We start from the raw sequence: 23712 nt of genomic DNA, 5'->3' as shown, positions 1-23712 counted from the left end.
TCCCTCAGTTTGCTAGGCAAATAGTTGTGTCATCTGCCATCTTGCTAAGAGAGTAAGTTAGGTCTGTGCATTTGAGAGCTGCAACTGTGGAAGTCTGCCCTGTATTCTCCACTTGAAGTGTATGTTTTAGTCTATATTGATCTGAATTTAACACCAAGTATTTGGTAAGGAAAATTACTTTTTTAAAAATTACTTTGCAATTAAAAATCCCTCATTTTGGGACAAAGTAGAGGCAAAGACTGTACCAATTTTTGTGCATCAAACTTTTATCTTCTCTTGCATTCGGGGGATATGTTGGCTACTATGAGTCCATGCATCTTAAATGGGCTGAAATATTACTTTTAAACTTCCTCCTTTGCTTTGGACAGTGCTGAACGGTGAAAGCTTCTGTAAAATTGAATACGTCCTATTTTTGTGTTAACAGAGCATCGGCAACAGCTGTAGTTAACATCTTATGCAATACAGTACTAATAAATAGAATTAACGTTATTTTAATGGACATTTTTATGTTGCAGTGATCAGTGTAAGCTTTCATAGTGAAGTACAGTTAGTACATATGGTATTGCTACAGTACTAATTACATTTATTGCAATGGCTTTTGCTCTGTGTTTCAGCCATACTTTTGTGCGGTGGACTGTTTCGTAGAAGCATGCTGATAAAATATGTGCTATGAACGCAGCAGATGATATTAGAATAAATAAATGTGGAAGTTGGTTATAGCTGTCTGAAGGCCTCTTAGTTATGAAATAAGTATCAGCACTGGGCCCAAGGGTTTTGAGGATAACTGTGGGAAGGGAATATATGTTCAAAGGAGATCCTGTTCTGTATGGAGCTTTCCAAATCTGTTGCTACAAGCTCTGTCACGTACACTGCTTCTTATTTTTACCATTGTCATTCCTCAAGTGCTCAAAGGTTGCAAACAAAAATAGGGTCCTGTTGCGGTAGGTGCTCTGCAAATAAAGAAGGCAGGGGTGTACAAGCCAGCATGGTGCTGAGAATTAGTGGAGCACTCTCATGGCAGCAGTGCCCCTGGGCTAAACGGCCCTTCTGAGAAGCGGGTTCAATGAGCACAGGAGGCTCACAGCTTTTGAGGACAGAGCTTGTGTCTGTCTGATGTTGGGCGCTAGCGCAGGTGTAGCTGTTTTGATTTGGAATTGCAGGAGGGTAGCTGATAAGGTTACCACACCACACTCAGTAGTTTATTACTTCTGCATAGGTAGCTGTGCTGTCCATGAAGCAGTTATCAAACCTGCGGCAGACGTTTACTTTAGGCAAATCCATCCCCGATTTGGGAATAAGAGCAAGTATGTGGAGTAAGAGACTGCTCTGAGGTCTCTGTCAGGCCTGGTCTTCTGATTTATTTATTTATATTTTTTCCAGTTGGTTGGCATGCAGTGCCACTCATGCTGGCTCTAGCTGGAGTAGAAGGACTGGTTCTTTTAAACTGCTAATATGCTTTGGGACCCAAAGCATTTTTTTAATTTTTAATGCTAGAAGACTGTACCTGTGGTGGAGTATAATACTGAAGACTGGGACCACAATGGAGAAAGAGATATTAAAAATAGAGAAGAAAGAGGATACTTTCTGTTGCACTTCTAATGAGATGGTCAAAGCTGATCACAGAGAGCACTGAAAGGAGAGGGTAAAACCAACAAATGTCTTCACATTTACCTCATTCCCTGGAATGTCATAACCTAGGGGAGAGGTGACTCCTGACTGATGGGCTGGATGTGGCTCTCCCCAAAACAGCTGACCTGTCTTACAGCTCAGTCCCTGATGCCTGCGCAACCCCTTTGCCTTAGCCATCCTAGGCAGATGGCTTGGGGATTCTATTTCTGTGAGTCTAGCTGGCAACAGGACCTGTGCCCAGTGGAGACAGCACGCTCACCCTGTTATGAGGACTGTGGCAGGAGAGTGGGGGTGTGTGGGAATAAAGAGCTCACTTGGCTAAGGCTCTCCCTCATGTGGAGAGGTGCCAGTGAGTAAAGTGCGTGCACAATGTGATCTGGGTAATGTGGGGAGGCCATTAAATAGAGCAAGATCTCAAGGAGTGGGCACTGAAAATATGGAGAAAGAGGAGATACAGAAGAAGGGGAAATGATGGGAATTTAAAAGCAGGAAGCAGCCTAGAGAATGATGCTACTGGACATAGGAAGGACTCTGAGGGAGTAAGACTGTAAGACTTGGTGCAGAAGAAAGGGTCTTTTCCAGACATAGGTACTGGTGTCACAAAAGGGAATTACTGGAGTAGAAAGCAGTGAGGTGGGAAAGGTGGTTTCCTGCAAGCACATTTTTCTTCCAACTTCTGTGCAAAAAGTTTACAGCATTTTCCTTAGATCTCTCTGGTAAATCTAGGTTATTGTGGGAGTAAACTGACAGTGTCTCTCTAAAGCTGAGTAGAGAGAAATTAATCTCTTCTACAGCTGTGTCTAGAAGACCCTCCATCGCCTCTCCCATCACATGAGGAGAAATACCTGTCAAAACTATACTTCAGGTTCTCACTAACAGTGAGAGAGAGGATGGGTACGAACAGCCCACTCTTGATGTGGTTAATTGATATTCAAGTGCGGTTGTGAACAATGAAATGGTCAAGTCAGGCTCGAACAGGCTTGGTGGCTTTGACGCTGTTGTTTAAAAATTAAGTATCTTCTGGCTGAAAGGCTACACACTAACCATTTGGATTTAAGATTGGAAGATACAGTTCCTCTGTGAAATTGTATTTTTACCTTAAATATTATGGCAGAAACCTGTTTCCTGAATTTCATAGTTTGTTTCTTGTGCTTTCCTTCATCTCTGATAGGCAAAGATCTTTCTACTTCTCTCATATACACCTGCTAGGCTTGATGATACCTTCTGTAGTCAATGTATATTGGTACCTTGCACTGCCAGGCCCAGCTCATAACTTTGGACTTGAGGCCCGTTTCCTGTGCCCTGTATCTGTTCTCACAACCTGCCACTGCAGCTTACTGCTATTTCCCACCTTGAAGGTTAGAACAAAATTAGGAAATAAGGAAAAATGGGCGCTGAAAGTCAGGCAAACTAGAGAAAAGCCCCGTAAGTTCCTGGCTGTTCTCACTGCTGCTCTGGGATCAGAAATTCCTTCGCATCTCAAGAGAGAGGGGAAAAAACCTACTCCATGGCATCTCGTTATAATACTTCCACACGTTTAATTCCCAGATGAGGTGAAAACCTTGAATTAGTTGTCTTAGAAAGTTAGCTGCAGAAACATATGAAAAAAATATGTGCGTTATTTAGGAGGACCCACTGCATAAATGGCTGTTTTCACCTGCTTTTGTTATATTCTGCTGTTCTTAAGACATTTTTTTGGGGGGGAAGAAGGTCTGCTTTTTGTGTTGTAGTTTTTAATGCTTCAGCAGTTTCTGTGTCTGTTGGGATACTCGATCATGAAAGCAGGCCTTCAAGCAGACAGGTCCTGTACTCGGTTTACTCTATGGCACATGCAGCAAGTGTGACACAGCATCAAAAATGTCCTTTTCGTATGTGTGGTGTAGAGCTGATTTTATGCAAGTGTGGTAGCTGTTAGATTGGGGGCTTAGGGCGTCTGGAAGCTTAGCCTGATACGTGTATGGCAGTCTCATAGCTTACCACCGAAAGCCGTAAGGTGGTAGATGACAATAAAAATTGTAGTCCGCTGCCCAAAGTAGCAGACCTGTCAACTCTACTAAAGATCAGTACAAACAGGAAGCTCAGTGCCACTAAAAATATAACTGTTTTTTCTTCAAAGTTAATTTGTCAAATTATCCTCTAAAAAGATAATGCAGAAGACTCTGAATTGTAAAATTTAATTTTGTGTTGCTCACAGACAAGAATACTCTCTGTAGATGACACTTGAGGATGAAGTGTAGTAGGTTTATTTTGGTCTGGATTCTTTCTTTTTCTTAAAAATATATGTAACCTTTTATCTGTAGAGCATGTCAGGAAGAGCATGCAAACTAAAATGGTGTCTTCTGTGTATCTTTATGCTGCTGAATTATCCAGGTTAAAAGCTGGGATCAGTTTATGTTTGTTTAAAAGTGCAGCAGCTGCGATGGCCCTAAGCATGTACCAGTTAGGTGAGGTAGAGGTGTGACACTCACTGTTGTTGCAAAAGAGATATTGTCAAAGGATTTCCTTTATGGATTGTGAATTCAAGGCATGTGTATTGTTACCAAGCCCCCCCTGGGGTTATGATGGCTGCTTTTTATGGTAAGAGATTGTAGCTGATCAGTATGGAGAACTGTGCACTTTAGTCTGCGGCTTGTATATTTTTGCTTTGATAAATTAGTTCTTGCTGTCTGCGCACGCTTGCTGGTGTGAGAAGCATGGTTGGTACTAAACTTCGCTAGTGAATGCCAGTCACCAGCTTTGAAAGATTTTTAGCGTTGCTTGTTGCTTAACCAACAAGTAAATGTGAAGCATTTCTTCTTCCTGCTCTATCACTGATGCAACTGCTCTCTCCAGTATTGAATAAACGGTCCCCTGTTAGAACAATTGACATCTGGAAGACTCTTCACAGTACTTCACATAGCAATGTTCTGACTCAGCCATTAGTTGTCAGAGCTCAAATCGGGGTCATCTCAAGAAATCTGTAATGCCTTTTACTTCTAGCAAGAGCTGGCCTGAAAATCTGCTTAATGTTGTCATTCAAAATTTACATGGTTTCATTAGGCTTATTAAAAGCAATGAAAAATGCAGCAGTACGTAACACTGATAAAGCCCTTTCACCTTGCTATTTCAAATCACGTTTATGGACGATGAATTTAGCTTCCCAGTAGCCCTGGGCAGAGGTATTATCTCCATTTTATGGACAAGAAAACTGAGTTAGATTCAATGACTTGTCCAAGGTCATATGTAAGACTGATAGTATTGGAGGGAAAAAAATGTCCAGACTTCTGTCTTAATTACATGATAATTTTTTTACATAAACTCAGTGTCTTAGGAAAGATGCATTTATGTCTTTGTCTTTAGGGTTTTAAAAATTATTTTGAGGATTAATTTTGCAAAAATTGATCAGTATTTTCCTCAGAAGCATGATTCTCACCGCTGAGAATATTAAGAAGAATTCATATCCTTTTTTGTAGACTCCAGTTCACTGCTTCCTACAAAAACTTTGTTGTAGTCTACTTTGGCTCTGTTGTTCTCTGCCTTTGTGAAATAAAGCTGCCCTCGTTATTTAGCATTCTTACATTTGCATATGTACAAGAGGGAACAGCTGCTTTCTGCAGGGATTTTGTGTACTCATTCATATTCCCACAGTGGTGGCCTTGTTCTGAAGCACACTGCTACCCTGTGGAAAAGCAGAAGAATACATGGGCAATACAGAAATCAGTCTGTTATTAAACATTTGGAAGTGCAGCTGTAAAGAGAAAAATATAACCACAGAGTTACATATTTAAATCTGAAGCAAGTGCCATGTACTGATGATGTATAAAAATCTCTTCCTCTTAGAGCTGCTTTCAAAAGAAATTTTGCAGTCCTCTTAAGTTTTTGAAAAACAAACCTAATAGTATTACTAAGAATATTTTATGTTGTTTTTTTTTTTTTTAATAATGGAAAAATTTTGGTAGTGCTTATCTCATTTGATGGTGATCTTGGCCTGGATAATAAACAGCCATTCTCATATCCAAGGACAGAAAATGTTATGTCTCTATATTGACATAAACTTGAGATTTCCAAGTGTGATCCAGGCAACAGTTCAATTCCCAAAGACTTGTGAATAGCTAGGCATTCACAGGAGTTTGTCCCTTCCTTTTTTTTTTAATAACACTTTTGCAGTGTATTTTCTAATTCCTCAAAGTGATTAAAAGATATGAAAAATTAAATTACAAAAATAGATTAATTCTCTCCATAAACTGAAGGACTTAAAATCCGTAATCTGTGTTGGAGGTAAAGAGAACTAAAGCTCTAGCCAGAAATGTAAGAACACATTAAATAATATAATTTGTACACATCGTGTAAAAGTGCAACATCTTAGCGAGTTTTGAGAAGCTTGCTTTTCAATTCTTTAGAAAAAAGCAAATACATTCACGTAGCATTTTTCTTTAAATTTTTGAAGCATCTTAAAGTGACTTTGAGGAAGAACTTTGAGTCCAAGCGTATGCAATTTTATCCCAAAGCATTAAGACACATATACATGAAGTTGTGAAAAACTGTGTGGTTAGAATGTGATAGTCACAACTGGACCAACTAGTTCAAATAATACAGTACAAATATGATTCCGAAGCAATTGCTTCCTTGCTGGAATTTTTGTCTTGCTATTTTGCCATTTTCTACTGTTGGACTTCTTGTTTTAATAGTAGCAGATAATATTAAAATATTTTCAAAAGGGAGGAAAGCACTTGCAGAATTACTAATATCCTGCTTATGGATATCTGGAAAAAAAAAAAAAGAGGAAGGTCATAGTCTGACCTAGAGACCTTGGCAGTGTCCTTTAAACAAGCATTAATCATACGTAGTGCATCAAATCATCATGTGCAAGATAACATTAGTGACCTCTCCAACTGAGAATAACAAATGACTCTTAATTTTCCTTTCTGTACATGACAGTAGTGTTGACAACCCCTATGTATATTTTTTTTGCCCTGTACCTAATCGACTGATCATTCTCAACACAAAATTTTCCTTGAAGTACATCTTTTCACTCCTGTTTCTGCATGATAGGAATCTGTGTAAAGAACATATAATGGATTAGTCATCATATATGAATGTTTATTTCTGCTGCGATGTCTAAAAGTCAAAGTAGTTTCTGCATCTTTTATGCTGATGAAATGACATGTACAAGGGGAATTGGATTACATTGACTAGTTAAAATGTATAAAATTTATAAAGCTGCACTTCAAAATGTGGGTAAAAGGACACCATGCTACAGCATCCTTGGGGAAAATGCATATTGCTCGAAACGTTTTTGATGTCTTTAGTCACAAGAAAACCCTAAAATAATCCATGCATCTTCTACATTACCTGCATGAAAGTTGCTTGAAAGTCCTAAAGGGGGCATTACTAGTTGTAACTGGAATTGTGATGTGCTCAGATATGTCTTTATATGCAGTTAGAGAGTTAGAGTAAATATTTTAGAACTAAACTGAAGACTTAATTGCTTGTCAGCTGCTGAAAAGGTCTTGTTAAACCAATTATAACCCTATAATGCCTTAGTCTTTATTCTGCAATGGCCAACACAGCAGCTACGGAGTACTGGAGGAGTCCACAGGATCAATGTCTGTTGAATGGTTAACAGGCACCTTAGGCAATATTTCGTGACTGTTGCTGCCTTCACAGAAATTGCCTCAGGATTTCAGCATTCTGGCCTGTCAGTCTTGCCGTTGCTCCACCACCTGCAGTCTGATCGTTCCAGCTGATTTCCTCCTTCTCCCAGTTTTGCAGACTGGCCTTAAGCACGAGGAGCGGCTGCTTGGCTGAGCCATGCAGAGGCTTGCAACTCGTTGGTTATCCTCATACTCATTCAGCCTTTTACCATGGATTTGGAGGCAAAAGCAATTTGCCATCTTGTTGGCACCTTGCCATGCTGCAGATCAGAAGTCTGGTCTTACTTTGACTTTCACTCGTGGTGCCACCTGTCTTGCTCACCAGACTTTTTCCTGACTGAATTTCATTGAATGACAGTGGGACCAAGTTCACGTATTTCAAGATTTTGCTGCAGCTGCAGACTTTCTTGGTGGCATTTGTTTACTCGTTTGTTCTTTTTGGCACTCCTGTCATTTAGAGACTGATTTAGCAGCCTCTGCCACTAGTTGCTAAAACTGAATGGTTCGTAGAAGAATGTGTAAGAGTAGAGAAGGATATCAGATTAAATCTTGGAAGACTAAGCACTCTGAAATATCATGTAACATCTTTTTAAAAAGTCATAGTGGGTGGCTAAATAAACTCTGTGGGTTTTAGCCATGTTGCTGGAAACTTTCAGGAAAACCCTCTGAGTGGTGGTTTCAACCTCCATCCACTAATCAGTCAATACTAAGTGCAGTTGGGCTTTTTCAACCAGTCAGCTAGTAAAATTGTCAGTAGGGTAAAGTGAAACCCTCTTATTTAATCGTGTCGACAATGTCTAGGATAATCGTCATGTTCACAACAATTGCAATAGGTGTCTTTGTCATGCTTGCTTTTTTAATTGATTGCTTGGAGCATTGCAAATTAGAGATGAGAAGATGCTTTTTCAATAATCCAACTAAATATTGAAGCTATATTTGAGCTGTAACATTATTGCTTTGCTGAAGTCCCCTGTGAAGAGTTTTGCCAGAGGTTTTAAATTCCTAAGCCAGATCGTATTCTGTATTACAGAAATCTTTTTAAAAAATATTTTATGCAACAGTTTCCAGCTCAGTGATCTTCGATTTATGATCACCTGAATAACAGAAGAAAGATTAATATATATGAGCCACTATGGAATTTATAATCCTTCACATACCTACAAAATGCTTTTTTTCATAATAAGCCTAAATTCTAGTATGCTTTTTAACCAGTAAGCTTCAGGTTTCATTCTTTTTTAATGACTTGCTTCAAGGGAAGATCTAGAATTTTAGTTCCAGAAAACTATTCCTACTCTGAATTTGAGTTTCTGATTGGCTAAAACTCTTCCAAAACTTGCAATGAGAAGGTTTTATGTACCGCACTGTGCTGTGTTGTAGGATACCTGTGCCCTACATCTCTTCTCAATCTGAAAAGGACTCCACAAATGATTCAGACATGAAGTTCAGTATTTGCCCCTGAGTCTGTATCACCGCAGTTAGCTTCAGGTGGTTGGTTAAGTCCCTGGTTTTTAGAAGGCTAATTGCTGCTTAAGGTGGAAGAGTGACTGAGTCAGAAGACTGGTAGTCTGGTGTCTTTTTTTTTTTTTTTTTTTTTTTCCCCTTCAAATGTGCTGACTTTTGTGCTGCAGCTCACCTCTTTCACCCTTCAAATGGTATTGTTCAACAGTGACACCATTCTGTGTTTAATAACCAAATGATAAACTTTAGGTTGTTCCATATTGTAATACATGTCTTCAGTTATGGTTTTTTTTTTGGTTTTTAAGACTGACAGGATCTCAACGGTGAAACAAACCGAACAAATCTGTGCTGACTTTCGGGTTGTCCATCTGCTTAACAAGATTCTGTTTTGTTAATCTAAATCCCTCTGTTAGTCTTTGCTTTAATGGCCTTCAATGTTGAAGTTCATCATTGCCCCTTCAAGTTAGTGCTCCTACTATAGAGATTTTTTTCTGTGGATCTATTTCAAATTATAAATCAAGCACATCAAGTTTGTGATGTATGCTATGATTATACCTGATGACTAAGTCAGTGTTCTGTGATCTGACAGCTGTTTTTAAGTGCATTCCTGAATCTAGGTTGCATCTGTAGAGCCAGCTGGATAATTTAAGCTCTGTAGCTGTCATGGTTTAACCCCAGCCAGCAACTAGGACCATGCAGCCACTTGGTCACTCCCCTTTTCCTCCCCCAAGAAGGGCAGGGAGAAGAGAATCAGAAGAGTAAAAGTGAGAAAACTCATGGGTTGAGATAAAGACTCCCTTCTTTCTTCTTCCCTAGCTTTATATACTGAGCATGATGTCATATAATATGGAATACCCCTTTGGTCAATTGGAGTTAGCTGTCCCAGCCATGTCTCCTCCCAACTTCTTGTGCGCTTCTAGCCTACTTGCTGGTGGGGAGGTGTGAGGAGCAGAAAAGGCCTTGACTGCTTAGCAACAACAAAAAACATTAGTGTGCTATCAACACCACTCTAGTCCCAAATCCAAAACATAGCCCCACACCAGCTGCTAGCAAGAAAGTTAACTCCATCTCAGCTGAAACCATGGCAGTAGCCTAATAATCAGGGTATTGGCCAAACCAGCATGTTTCAGTTTCTGTTCTGAGCATCAGTTTCTCTGATTTCTCTCTTAATGCTTGTTTTCTTTTTTTAACCAACCAACCACCCCTCCATTTTGGTCTGCTTAGCATTTTTTGACGCTGTCTTTCCATCGGTCAAGAATTGCTGTTATGAAAACTTAAGAATTAAGCAGTTGTGTTATTCTAACTTTGAGATTTTAATTCTGTATGAACATTAAAGTTGTTATGCCCTGTGCAGATAATACGGTGTCGTGCTTTTCTGATATAAGTTACCAAAGAACCATAAGAACTATGACATCATTAATCATGCAAATTAACTTTTTAAAGGTTTCTACTTTATTTGTCTTTAAACATGAGTTCCTAGATTTCTACATTTAAAAATATTTTCAGATTTACTCCTTTAAGTTGTCATCTTAATTATATAATCTTTTGCTATTGTATACAATGGCAAATTAAGCATAAATAGCTTCGTAGATCTGAAAGTTTAGTATGAATTTAGCGTGTAACTAAGAGTACTATCTACATTAATTCTTCCCAGTTGTTTAGAAAATTATGCTTTGATTAATATTTGCCTCTTGTAGGGGTAGAAGTCTTAAAATGGAGAAAAATCTTGAAGAACTACACCAATCTTTATTGTAAAATTCAATTCAGAGCTACAGAGGTGTATGTGGATGTAACTAAATATTTTTGTCCCTGTTGTAATTAAACATTATTGTTTTTTCCTTTCATACTATAGACTTCATGGTGACCTTTTTTCTTTTTGTGTAATCTTAATTTAGTGCTACTGCTTCAGATAATTTCTTTGAATAAAAGATGCTAATTTACTTGTATTTACACAGATGACCATCTCATTTTTTCACTTAACGGTATGCTACAACACACTCTTTGTTATTTTTCCTCTTTCTATAGAAATTTCTTGCTCAAAAAAATTATCTTTGTGTGGTTTCATCATTATAATAATTTTTAACTTTATTAATCAAAAAACAGTCAGGAGGGTACCTTTTGGGGCCATAAAATATGACTGTAGGTGCTGCCTCCAAGAAACAATTAAATGGAAAAGTGATAATATGCATGAGGGGATCTTTCTGTGACTATTTGTAAACTTTAGATTTCTAAATGTTGCCTTCAGGCTTGGAAAGAAAAGCCCAGTGTTTGTAAAGATTATCCTGACAGCAATATGCTAGGTCAATTGTCAAGACATGTTTAGCATGGGGGGATGTATTAATCTGCTATAGCTACCATGTAAGTGGTTGGAATAAATAGAGGGCTCAAGCAGATGAAGAGGGATTAACTGTGTAAATTGAGCAAACTCTTCAATCACTAAACCAGTGATTTTACAAAGGATTAGTCTGCTTTTACAAATATTGATTACTGATTTGTTACTCGGAATGAAGATGATATAACTCGTGCAGTTGCTATGTAGTATGCTATGTGAAGTGTACATCATTCATATTAATGGGATTGTCATAGGCATTACAGAAACTGACAGATTTATTATAGCAGCGCCGTTAGCATTGTCATAGTTAAGGTTGTGTCAGCATTTCCATTAAAAGTCCCATTTTCTTTTTTTGGTGTTCATAGATCAACTTGAAAATTTGCTCCGTTGAAATTTGGCAATACGAGTTTATAGCTTTGACACAATTATTATTTTTGTGCACTTTTAAAGACAACTGAATCAACACATTTTAAATTAGAAGAAAATACTGTGTACAGTTTTTTTAAAAAATGTTTGGAGCTTTGAATTCTTGGTTTTTAGTGCAGCTTTTGAGTGATACTGTGTATGTTCAGTAGTTTCATTAAGCCATGTTTGTAAAGGAGTGTGTGTGTGTGTTAACCAGTTGCTATAAAGTGAAAATAACTTAGGAAATTCTTTATAAATGATCTGTCTTGCCTGTCTAAAGGTTTGTCTGGCTTTTTTCCAGTGCTACTAGTTATCTGATCAAGATTATTATGTTTCTTACTCTTGGCCCACTTCTGTCCACAGACCATAGAATTACCACTAAATACTGTCTGCACGCCAGGCAACACTACTCTGTTACCAGGTTCAGTTACTTCATACACCTTTAATGTTACAACTAGTTTAAGTTTCAACAGTGGTACGTTCACCAGGCGGTTTGTTTTTCTAATCCTTAATTTAGATTTATGTGTGGTGGTAGGCTTAAGGAAAATTCTGGTGTGGTGTGGGAATCAAGGGGCATAAGATGAGAGTTTGAGTTTGGAAAAAATCCCACTGACATTTATTCAGCTACTTCCTCATTGTAAAAGTCTTAAGTTTCAAGAAATGGCCATTTGTCCCAACGTGTCGTCTTTCTCCTCTTATACAGATATGCTACAAAACTCAATCACAGGTCTTCTCTTGATTCTCTTTTCCCCCAAGTTGTGACCACTGTTGCAGAATACAATGGTAACTCTGATTTGTGAACTTTGAATCCCTTAGCACTTTGGGATTTCCCATGGTAGATGCTGAAGATACAGAAACCTGTATGTGTTTGCCATAGGAAAAGACAAGCTGGCGTTTAGCAAGTCAATCTAAGCGACCCTCTTTCACTTTTGGATTTCAGTCCCATAGATGGTGCCCAAATAAAAATAATTTTTGCTAATTGCAAATAAAAAATATTATTTCAAATATTCCTACCTGATAGTAAACCCAGCAAGAACTGCATAGAGTCATCTGGGGAAGATAATAGTCATGTGTGAAAAAGGAAATACATTCTGTAGCTTGGTATCACTTAGAAAGTTGATCACATTGGAAAATTAAAGTGGAAATTTCGAGTGACTAGACGTAACAAAATCGGACTTACGGGAGATCAGTTGGTCTGATCTGTTCTCTCTTGTTCAGAGAAAAACAGCATCTCCCAGAGCTCTTGTTGCTTTCATCCTCAAGTGTATGATTTCTTCTGGAGACTTCAAATGGAGTGGAAAATATTAGTGTGGCCATTTAGAAAACTTGAAGTTGATATTGGAAGGTGGTTCTTCCTGTCATTCTCAGTACTCCAAGCTGAATGACCACTCAAATTTACATCTGGAAAGCTTTCAGGAAACGAGAGTGTTCTCCTGGCTTCTTGCAGTGTGCTTTACTGGCTTCTTACGGTGTTTCCCTTGTTCTTTTAAGTTTGATCCCATGCAATTACAGCAAAACAGGAGATTTTTTTATCTTTGTGGTGACATTCTCCTTGTGAGAGGAGATTTGAAAATAATGACGTGTTTTTCCAAGAATAAAACCTTTGGATTTTTATTACCTCTTTATTGCCTCGTTCAGAGTACTTAGACACCGTGTTAGTCACTTTGGAGTTTTTTTTACCTTTAAGTTTTCTCATGGTCTTGCTCTGTAGATTGCTTTTTGTAAGTGCAATGTCATCACTGCAGGAGACACTAATTCTACCAGAACTTCCTACTTCTACACGCTGAATGATATTTGATATGCGTTTTGTGTGCTGCAGTGGGAAAACTTGAAAGGCTTCTGTGAGATTTTTTTTTCCGTTTTGTTTTTATTTTAAAAAGTCTTGTCTTTACATGCAGGCTGCAGTGTACAGTCATACCTCCCTTTTAATCCAAATTAGCTTTTGAACACAGAGAGCTTTGAGTGTGATAGTTCACTGATCACTGAGCATAGCTTTTTACTTAAATTATCAGTAGTGGAAGAAATGTATCAAAAATGAGGCAATGAGGCAGAACATTCAAGCCATTTTGTATTTGCAGGAATACATAAAATGTGGAAAATGAAAACTGCAGCTTTCGTGGACCTTTTCATTGAAATCTGCAAGTGCCACTTTTAAAGATGTGAGTCTGTTTTTAGCTGACTGTAGGAATTCTAATCTCTTCCTTTATACAGATGAAAGATTTTTCAGCTCCAACCAGTAATGTTTAAACTTTTTTTGATCAAGGATGTGAGCTGTTGGAGCATTTAAAATGCTCGAAGTGTGTACGTATGTTTCCTTTCAGAAGCTTAGCAGGCCAAGCCTTTGGCCAGGAGTCAGAACAGTTGGAACTTCACAGACTACGCAGCTAATCCGAGCGGGCTGCCACTTGGCAAAAGTGACTTCCTTATATAAAACATCATACAATTTATGTTGGCGATTTTCGTTGGTGTTTTTTGGTAGTCTGAGAATTTCCTTGTTTTCCTGGATTTCTTTGGTATTGTTCATTTTATTTCCAGTGTGTTATACTTTTGATGAGAGCAGTAGTTAATATGTTCCCCTGCTCAAATATTCCTATCACAGATTGAAATTCACGTTGGATGATTTTCCTGTTCAGCTAAATTTGGCACTTCTCAAACTGTACTGTGTTTTGGATTTTTTTAAATTTTTCTTTACTTTTAAAAAATAAAATTGAAGGGGGCTTTAACTTCTGAACTAGAAACAGAACAATTTGGGAAAGGGAGTATACACAATAGAGCTTACTTAGGAGAGGATATGTGACAAAAAATGTGGGAAATGATAAGATTAAGAGGAATAAAATTTATATGCTTATTGTTTCATGGATGTGTGATTTGTGAAGAAGCTACCTTGTATGGTATTACCAAAATTTGGGTAGGAGTCACAGAGTTCAGGTGATTTAAGCTCTCATAAATCTGTCAAAATGTTATTGAGTAATAAATACTTGGATTACTAAGATGCCGAAACTAAAAGAACATGTACTAGTAGTTTTTAAGTATAATTTGAAAGTTCATTGTTTAGCTTTGCAAGAAATGACATTTGGTAGTTTTTCTGCCAGAACATATTAAATCCGTCTCATCTTCAGTTAAATAGTTGCCATTGCTTAGTTTCAGTTCAGGCTTATTTGCTGAATGAAATGCACCAGTTGCCCAAAGATGAAATTTTAGACCCTTCAAAAGTACTAATTAAAAGCATTATGACAAAATCAGAAAAGTAATAGGAAACTTCTAGTTGTGATTGCTGTAAGTTTTTCTTAAGGTGTTGTGATATGTGGTTGTTTCCAAGGGATTGTTATCCTTACCAGGTGGCTATTTAAAAATAGTAGTAAACTGCAGTGTACAATTGTATTGTAGTATTAGCTTTTCCAGATGTTTTAGATGTTAAGCTGAAAATTGTTTTTTTTCACCTGGACATATTAAATGCTAGCTTTCAACTTGCTGTTTGGTAAACCTGTAGGATTTTCTTCCTATTAGTCATCTGGGAATACAGGTATCATGATGTGGTTAAAGATGCTATCCATATGCAATTTGACATCATGCTGGTCGTACTCCAGCTGTAGATTCTTTATTCCTGGCCTTTTAATTATCTCTGATTAGCTAACAGCACCTTCTGTGGTTCAGCTATCGTGTAGATATTCTGAATCTTTACTTAGGGCTTCTAATCAAAATTGGATGCGTGTGCTTGTCTGTGAAATGATGCTGGGAAATTTCAGCTTGCCTACGTCATTTCATGAGAATTTCCAGTACCTCTTAATTGATCCATGATGGTCTATTTTGACTTGCTTCTATCTGCAATGCAGAGGCATTGTTTTTATCTCTGTGTTTTCCTGCATATTTTATTTCTCATAACACAGCAGGAAGCTGAGCTTGTTGTTGCATAGGCAAAATTTGTATTGTCAATCTCTACAACGGATACACTTTTCTGTTGGCTGTGGTGTGGGCCTCTGGGTGATTGAAACCTTTCTGTCTTGCACTGGAATGATTGATTAAACTTTAATGATCCTTGGAGGGATTTAAGCAAAACTTTTACATTTCTATGCCTTGTATTACAGTGGGGTGAGCAGTAGAACTTGTACAAGAGAGCTTTTCGTTACTGCTGTATCTTCTTTCTGTCTTCTTGCCTCAGAATCTTTGAGGAACGGGAGAAATGGGAAGGCTGCTCCTGTGAGGCATGCAGTGGCCCCTTTTGTAACCCTGGGGGATAATGCTTGCTCACAGCAGAAAACATTACTTTTTTTTTATTATTTTTCTGATGTGCTCTGGGCATCACTTGTGAAATTTTAATAATTGCCTATGTGAAAGTAAAATCTGGATTGCGGGGTGAAAGCCATGAATTCCTCCTTACATTAAGGTGCTATGCAAAATGTAACAGTGGGCATTTTAGAACCAATTTGAAAGCCAGCAAAGGATGCCTAAGTCCAGGACAATATTGGTTTATAAATTCAAAGTTAAGTTTGGATGTGGAGTGCGTGATCCAGGATAATTCCATTAGGCTGTGGATCCTGGTGAATGGAGTCTGACTGGCTGACTCCTGTAATTTATTAAAAAAAAAAAAAAGGTCTTTCTCAAATGCAATATGTTACAACTACTAAAGAAACTTTGCCTAGAAAACAGATGAGGCTTAGGAAGCCATAGATGTAAAATTTTAAAAATTTAAAATATCTAAATACATAGTTATTTAATTAGAGGCTAAATGAAAATGACAAAAAGAGACAGATTTCAAGCATGTTAACTGCTTAAAAGAGCTAAATATTTCTGTAAAGAATATGTTGCAGTGGTTTTTAGGCTGCTTGGCCTGCTGCCTTCTCCTGAGCTTACAGGAAGGAAGGGAGGAGAAATGCTCATACCGCTCTCCTTCCAAGGGAGGAGTCAAGAAGAAATACTCAGCATTTAGGCCTCTGAGGGTGTGGTATTAGTGTTTGTAACCCAAACTTCATATCCCAAATTAGAAAGAATTAAAACTAGAAACAGATGACACTGCTTTAAGTATTCTTTAATAAAATACACTGCTGGGTCTTCTTGGAGGAATATATCAAGGCAAGTTACTCTCTGAAAATTATTGTAAACTATTGGAGAACACAGTGGTGAATGCTGGGGATGGCTCCAGAGTAAAACTTCATAGACTCAGCAGTCTTTGGAACAAGCACTTTGAAGACCAAAATGCTAACTTTTCTTAAAGAAAGGTTTCAAAAGCTACACACTTTCATTATATTTATTCCTCTGAATGAAATGTGTTTTCTTGAACATTTATCTTTTGATTCTTGCATGTTAAACTAATTCAGAGCTAGTAGGCTGCTACATTTGAAAAGTACTGGAGTAGTCTTTGTGAACGTGTTCAAGACTGTTAATGAAGCTAATGAGATTTTATGTGATCTTCCTACTGATAACTTTTCCTTAATCAGACGGCTCTAGGAAATGGGATTTTTTAAAATTCAGTATACATTAATCTTCTCTTTAATAAAAAAAAAAAAAGTAGGGAGAAGGTATGCATATGAAAGTAAACCACCTCCTCTTTAGCCTAGATTCACAGTGCTTGTGCAACAGATGTGGCCCCAGTGTATTGCTATGTACAGATTCAAAGATAATTGAATCCCTCTGTAGTAGCTACTAAAAATGGGTAAATGCTGTATTTCTAGATCAAAATGGAATGGAGAGATATGAAGAATTTTGGAAGAAGTGTGTGAGAAGAGGGGTGGGAGGGAAGAAAAGAAGTTGAAAATACTTTTCGTGTTGCTAGAAACATTACTACTCCTTTGCTTAACTTTAACACAAATATTTTCAGAAAATCTTTGCCAATTTAGAATTGCAGCCTGAGAAATATAAAAGTCCTGAGCTTGAGGACAACCCCCCCTTCCTGTTCTCTGCATTGTAAAGGGTATTATTTCAATCCTTAGAGTAGCAACTCTTCGGTTTTTAGAGAAACATCCAGTTTCATCCTAGGTTACAAGATACACTTTCATATTGCCAGTGTTTTTCCTCTCTGTGTTCTAGCTGATGTCAAAGTTTTTACTAACAATAATTCAAACAGGAATGAATTTCAGTTTCTCCTTTTGCATAAATGGGTCTTCAGTGCAGTAAAAAGGAAGCTAGAAAAATAATTTTCAATAATAGTGGTTATAATTTTTTTTTTTTAGTTAGATAAAGAAATAGCAGTCACTGTTTTCTCCATATAATCAAATGAATGTATTTTGTCCTGGCAGTTTCCTTTTACAAGGACTGAAAACCAGCAAATTATTCTTATTTGAGCAAGAAGTCTTTACCATCATAATAGTTAAACCTATGGTCCTCTACTAGGAAAGCAAGCTGTAATCAACCACTTAGCTGTTACTGAATTACACTTATCTCCACTTTGCCTGTTTAACTTCCCATAAGCATACTAAGCACCTCTTTAGAATGCATTGACCTCTAATTATTTCTTGCTTTATGTATCCCTTAGCCCACATTGAAGAAATAAAAAATATTCCTATTGGTATACAGTGGAGAATAAGACAACCTGTTTTTGTTTTATTTATTTTGTATACAGAATGAAATTTTAACACCTTTGGGTCCTCCAAAAATCAAAATGCCATGCATAATGATTGAATTTCATGCTTTGTCATGTGAATTGACACTAATGAAACTGGTTTTAAGTAATGGGACAAATACACTGTTGCAGTAGGGTGCAAAATTGCATCATTCAGGCTTTTGTCTGATTACCAACTTGCAAAAATTGTAGGCGTGCCATAAGCTGCAGTCTGAGGTCTTTCTGAAGTCACAAGATGCATTGGATTTGTGGGACTCGTGCAGTGGAACCTGTACATTAATACACCTACATTAATAACATTCATGTTTTTCTGAAGGCAAAGCATGACTGGTAGAAAAGCTGGCTTTATGCTTGAGTGAGAGCATTTCACTTTCTTTTCACTGGAGGAATTTTTAGCCTGGCAGCAATAGCATTATAATAACTGCCAGCTGCTCACTTGGCACAAGAATGCCTAGAACCAAGAGGAAGAGTCTGGTGCATGATATGTGTAATTTACTTTTCTCTAAAACTTGAAGGTTTAGGCCTCATAAATATTTTGATCTGGTCTTTCATGGCCTTTGTACACATCAGTCTGGGAATATGCATGTGGAGCGTAGCTTGCAGATTTTAGTTTGGAGTACATTGAAGTAATTCCCACCAGGATAAGATGAGAAATTATTCTGGGAGATTCATCTGTGAGTGGGTGGTCAAGAAAGAAGGAAGACCTTTAACGTTAAGCAGATGGACCTCCCTCATTTTATACTGTATATTGGGGATGCAAGATAATAATCTCCCCAAATATTGGATAATATTGATCTGAGTTTCACATCAAAAGAATAAGGTTCAAGACACTATTTGTGAGGTGGAAACTCAGGAGTGGAAAGGAGACCCTTTTTGTATCCTCAACTCTGTGCTTGCCAACCACTGTCAGGGCAATGATACAGCAGAAATTAGGTCTGGAAGGGTACAGAGAAGCAATCATTGTACCTTTTGCTACCTGTAAACTCGCAGAGCTGCAAGCCATGGTGCACTTCTTGACTCACAGGGCCACTTTGCTCTTTGGTATTTAAAATTGACTTCAGAAATGACAGTGTACCAAAGGAGAAAACAGGGAAGACTGTGGTTCTTTTTAACATCTTTATTTCTAAATCCTTGAGACATACCTGGAAACAGACCATACAGAGGTAGGAGGTAGGTAGGAAGACATGGTGGTGTCTGCTGATCTGATTTTTGGGAGAGAAATTTTGCTCTGATCTGGTAGTCTGCTTGACCATAAGCATCTGAGCAACAACCACTGAGACACCCAAGAAAGTTAATATCAGTTGCTGCTATCTTGCATTCCTAGGATGTAATCTCCTTGCATCTCTACGTTTCATTTCTTATAGGGGGCATTCTCCAGTGAAATTAGAGGAAACAGAAATTCAGGCTTTTACCTTTATCTGTGAGGGAAGGGAAAAATTTTCCTTGTCCGGAAGACATCCTGGGGCATGCATGGGAGTATAATATTTGGGAATTCAGAGCGCTAAGCTGTAAAGGAACATGTGATTTGAAGCACGTTGTTTAATTTGCTTCACAGTTCTTTATTAAAAAAAATAGTAGTTCTTTATTAAAAAAAATAGTCATGCCATCTTTCTTGGCAGTCTTTCTCTGTGTTAAATAGATTCTTTGTAAAAAGAGCTGTCTTATTCCAAGTCCCATGTGGTAGTCAACTAATAAGTCTCTGATCTCAGCTGGTAGTGTAATGTAAACAAATACTGCTTTAGTGTAACAAAGTGCTGCTTTAGTGATACTTTTTTTTTTTAAAGGAGATTTGTGCCAAGCCTGATCTATTTCAAATGGATGGGGAAGCAACACTTTGATTGAAAGCAACTGCAAACCCCAACCTGTTGTGCAAATCCCAAGCTTTCAGTTGGGAGGTCCCATGTCTAGGGATCGCAGTTCACTCTAAATCCTGTTTGAGATGTGGACAAGAGAGGAAAGCAATAAAAAAGTGGAAGAAAGGTCGAAAGGTGACACAATTTAGGAGTCTTCCATGCTGGCTGTAGGCAGTAGCTGGAAGGAAGATGTTATTCTCTCTTCTTTCTTCCCCTCCTTGTTTTCGTTCCCGTACAGGGGTAAGAGTATATCTGTGTTTGTGCCTTCTTCCTGCCACATATGCACAACACCTGTGGTTAATGAGAATCTGTGAGGAGGTGGTTCTTTCTCTTTCTTTTATACTTTTCGGACTACTTATTCTCCCTCCCCTTCCTTCTGGAGGTATGGGGCAATGAAAGAAGGAACTTAGCAAGATTTATGCTTTTTCTTTCATGTAGAGCTGTATGTGTCTTGGGATATTACGATTGGGTCCATTTCTCCTGCCCTTCCACTACAGTTCCATCATATTTTGTGGTTCCCAGGCTTCTCTGGCAGAAGGATGATAATATGCACGTGGTCTGTTTTCTGCTCCAGCTACTTACAGATTGTGAGTAGCAGTGGGGCTGCTTGTTCCATGGAGTTACTGCCTCAGTTGTTTCGAGGAACAGAAAAAGAAACTGGTTTCTCTACAGGTTGAGGGTTGGAGGATGACTTCTTTCTGCAGTGCCACCAGAGCAGTGGAAGATGGCCTTTTTTCATGCAGGTCCTTTTTCCTCACTAGCTTTCAGTGCCCTATGCAAAATAAATGTAGTTTCAGAAAATGCCATCGTCAAATTTATCCTGACTTGTCTCAGCAGAAGTAGCAAAACTGAGAGTGGAATTTTGACTCTTTGAAGTAGTCAGTTCAGATGAGCTTCTACCTACAGGCAGAATAACATTAAGGAGTCTCCCAAGTATGTGCTTTTCTGAGACTATGTGTCCCATTTGATTTGACTGTTCACTAAATCACTTGCCAAGCTTCCTCATCAAAACCCAAGCTACAAACAATAATGTATAAAGTTACATCCAAATAGTGGTTGAAGTTCTTAAATTAAAAAATTTTAGGAGTGAACTGGTTTTGTTTATTTAATTATGTTTTGTGTCTTCCACATCTGTGGGGATACACTGTTCTAAAGTGAGCCCTACTGAATGAGGTAAAGCTGTAAGTGTTGCACACTGATGCCTCCCAATGACCAATATAAAGCAGCACACTATGTATATTTGTAAAACTCTCATAATATTGTCATTAGATCATCTTTTAAAGTAACTATTAAACTTACTGTGTACTGGCCAGCGAGTGTCTTTGTGTTAAATTCTCATGTAATGTTGTGCAATGGTTGCATGTTATCAAGCGAGGAGGGGCAGCTGCAGCATTTTAAAATTCATGTACATGGAGCCAATAAATCTTGTATTTTTAATACAGTAGTAAGAATTCTATAGAAGACGAAATAATAGTTAGTGTACTCCTAATATTTAAATATAACAGTAATAAAAAAAATCAGTGGAAATGTCAATGTATGTAAAATTTATCTACTACCTTGTGGCATCCAATAAAATCTTTTGTTGTCTAAAAAGCCAGTTATATTATTTAAGGAATGCATTCTCATTTTAAGTATTTTTGTTTTTAAAAAAATAACGTTCTTTGCAAGTTCTTACCTCTTTTTCTTGTATTTTTCCTCTCACAACTGTATTTAAATAAGACCACCATAAACTAACTTATTTGTGGACACTGATTAAAAAAAAATTCTATTTTAAGGGACAACCTAAAAATCCAGGAAGTTGGCATTGCCTTCCAGAGACAGTGTTCTTGGTTCAAGGTCAGACAATTGATCGTTAACCCACCCTGCATAGTTTTAAGTGTTTTTTAGCACGGGAGTTGTCTGCTGAGATCAGTCCTTTTTTGTATGTTTTTACTGGTAGAACTTAATGAGATTACATATATTTTGATGAACAATTGCTGCTGTGTAAACTTGCCACCTGCCTACAGTGACTCTTATGAATATTTGATGATAATAAGTAGTAGGAACTTCACTGTGATGCTCACATGCCCTTAAAAAAACAGAAGCACGGGAATAGCTTTTGTTCTGCTTTTTTGCTTGCAGTAAACAGTATGACATTTATATATGTGATAATTATTAGGTATATTTAGTGTACTTCTGTTCTAAATACTAGGAGTTCCATTTAAATCATAATTCTATAGTTTTAGGAGGGGAAGGATGCAGGATGTAAGATGCAGTTTTTAACATCTTGGTTTCTGTTTTAAGTTGAGGCAGGGTTGACTGGTTGGTCTCATGCTTCTAGTTATGGATTAGCAGTTGAGAAGAAGGAAAAAACATACAGTGGAACATACTCACCATTTTGCAGATGCAGCCACGTTCTACAAAATCTAAAATTAGTATCTGTAGATCAAGAATTTTGTAGACTTCTGTGCAATATCTTTGGTCTACCCAGTATCGCCTTATAGATCCTATAGGCAGTACTCTTGTGTCATATTCCAAATTAGGCAATGTCTCTCAACAGCAGGCATTACCTTTTATCACCTCTTCATCTGGTTTCTTTTTTCGTAGATGGTGCAATACAGGGTCCTCACCTTGTATGTTGTTGTATGTTTTTGTGCAAAGCTGGTATTGAAAACCACGTTTCTCATTTAATTGTGTTGAATACTTGGTTTTGTTTGCGCATGTGAAAACTTACTGCTTTCACTATCCAACTTGCTTTACAGACCATGTTCAAAACACAAACTAATGTTTTCTAAGTTGCCGTAGCTTCTTTAGTTGCATATTTTTCCTTCTGAGACTTGCAGGGCCTGCTACACAGCTATATTTTTCCTTATTGAAGTGTTGAGGACAGCAGCAACAGCTCTGACATTTATAGTTAGAGGGTTTTTGTACTTAAAATAATCTGGCATAGAAGTTATTAGAATTATTTTTTCCAGTAGCTCCTGCATATCGAGAGTGTCATTTGTAAGTTTATTAATGTTACTATAGTATTTTTCTTGAAAAGCAGTGCTTTAAAAAAATTATTTTTCTTTCAGGGAATCAGTTTCCTCCTGTTGCTGCTCAAGATCTTCAGTTTGTTCTGAAGGCTGGATACCTGGAAAAACGCAGAAAAGGTAAGTCTAACTATCTTTGTGAAAATTAGTGTATATTTTATATCTGGGAAGTCTATGTATCAGTATTTGATGTTACACACACCAATAACTTTATACAGGAGTGATAAATAGAATGGAATAGAAGCTGGAATGTTTAAGCATTATTATGCAAAAGAAGCACAGCATATAATTGCTCCTGTAGTATTAAAAGAAAATCCTGTTTCTTTATTGACTAAAAAAAATCATGCTGTGAAAGTCCGCTGTCAGCCATAATTCAGAGACTTTCAGATATTTTTGAAGAAAACATTAGGAACGTATGTAAAAGTACCATATGTTGACTTCATGTTTCAGTGAGCATCAAGATTTATTTTCCTTCAAGAGGGCAAATATTGATCTCAGCTTTGGTTCAGTCAATATTTACCTTGATTCAATAAATCTTATATTGTCACTTTAATACCCACTTAATGCTGCAATAACTCTAGGAAATATTTAGGAAGTTGTTCATTATTTCCTTATATTTAATGTTACACATGACTTCTCTCTTTATATGATTTCGAATTCCCATTTGTTTTCTTACCACCAATTTTTATTTCTAATTTTCTTCTCAGTGCCATACATTTCTCTTCTTCATACCCAGATTTTGTTTCCTTTCCTTAGCACCTTCCCTGTCTCCTCCTCCCTCTTACCCTCACCCTTGAAAAGAATTAACGTATTTATGTTCAATAATGACATAAAG

The 23712-nt window shown here is 37.5% G+C and overlaps 1 protein-coding gene across 1 annotated transcript in view; it reads left to right on the top strand.

The window, feature by feature from the left end:
* Positions 1 to 23712, top strand: part of SKAP2 (src kinase associated phosphoprotein 2) — a 122154-nt gene that overhangs the window by 48356 nt on the left and 50086 nt on the right. Inside the window, exon 5 of the mRNA XM_063325056.1 lies at positions 22920 to 22997. Coding sequence (XP_063181126.1) covers positions 22920 to 22997 — 78 coding nt within the window. The remainder of the gene's footprint in view (positions 1 to 22919; positions 22998 to 23712) is intronic.

Source organism: Chroicocephalus ridibundus, chromosome 2, assembly GCF_963924245.1.
Source record: "Chroicocephalus ridibundus chromosome 2, bChrRid1.1, whole genome shotgun sequence".
Lineage (NCBI taxonomy): Eukaryota > Metazoa > Chordata > Aves > Charadriiformes > Laridae > Chroicocephalus > Chroicocephalus ridibundus.
Note: the sequence above shows the minus strand (reverse complement) of the source record. Positions and strands in the feature narration are given on the sequence as shown.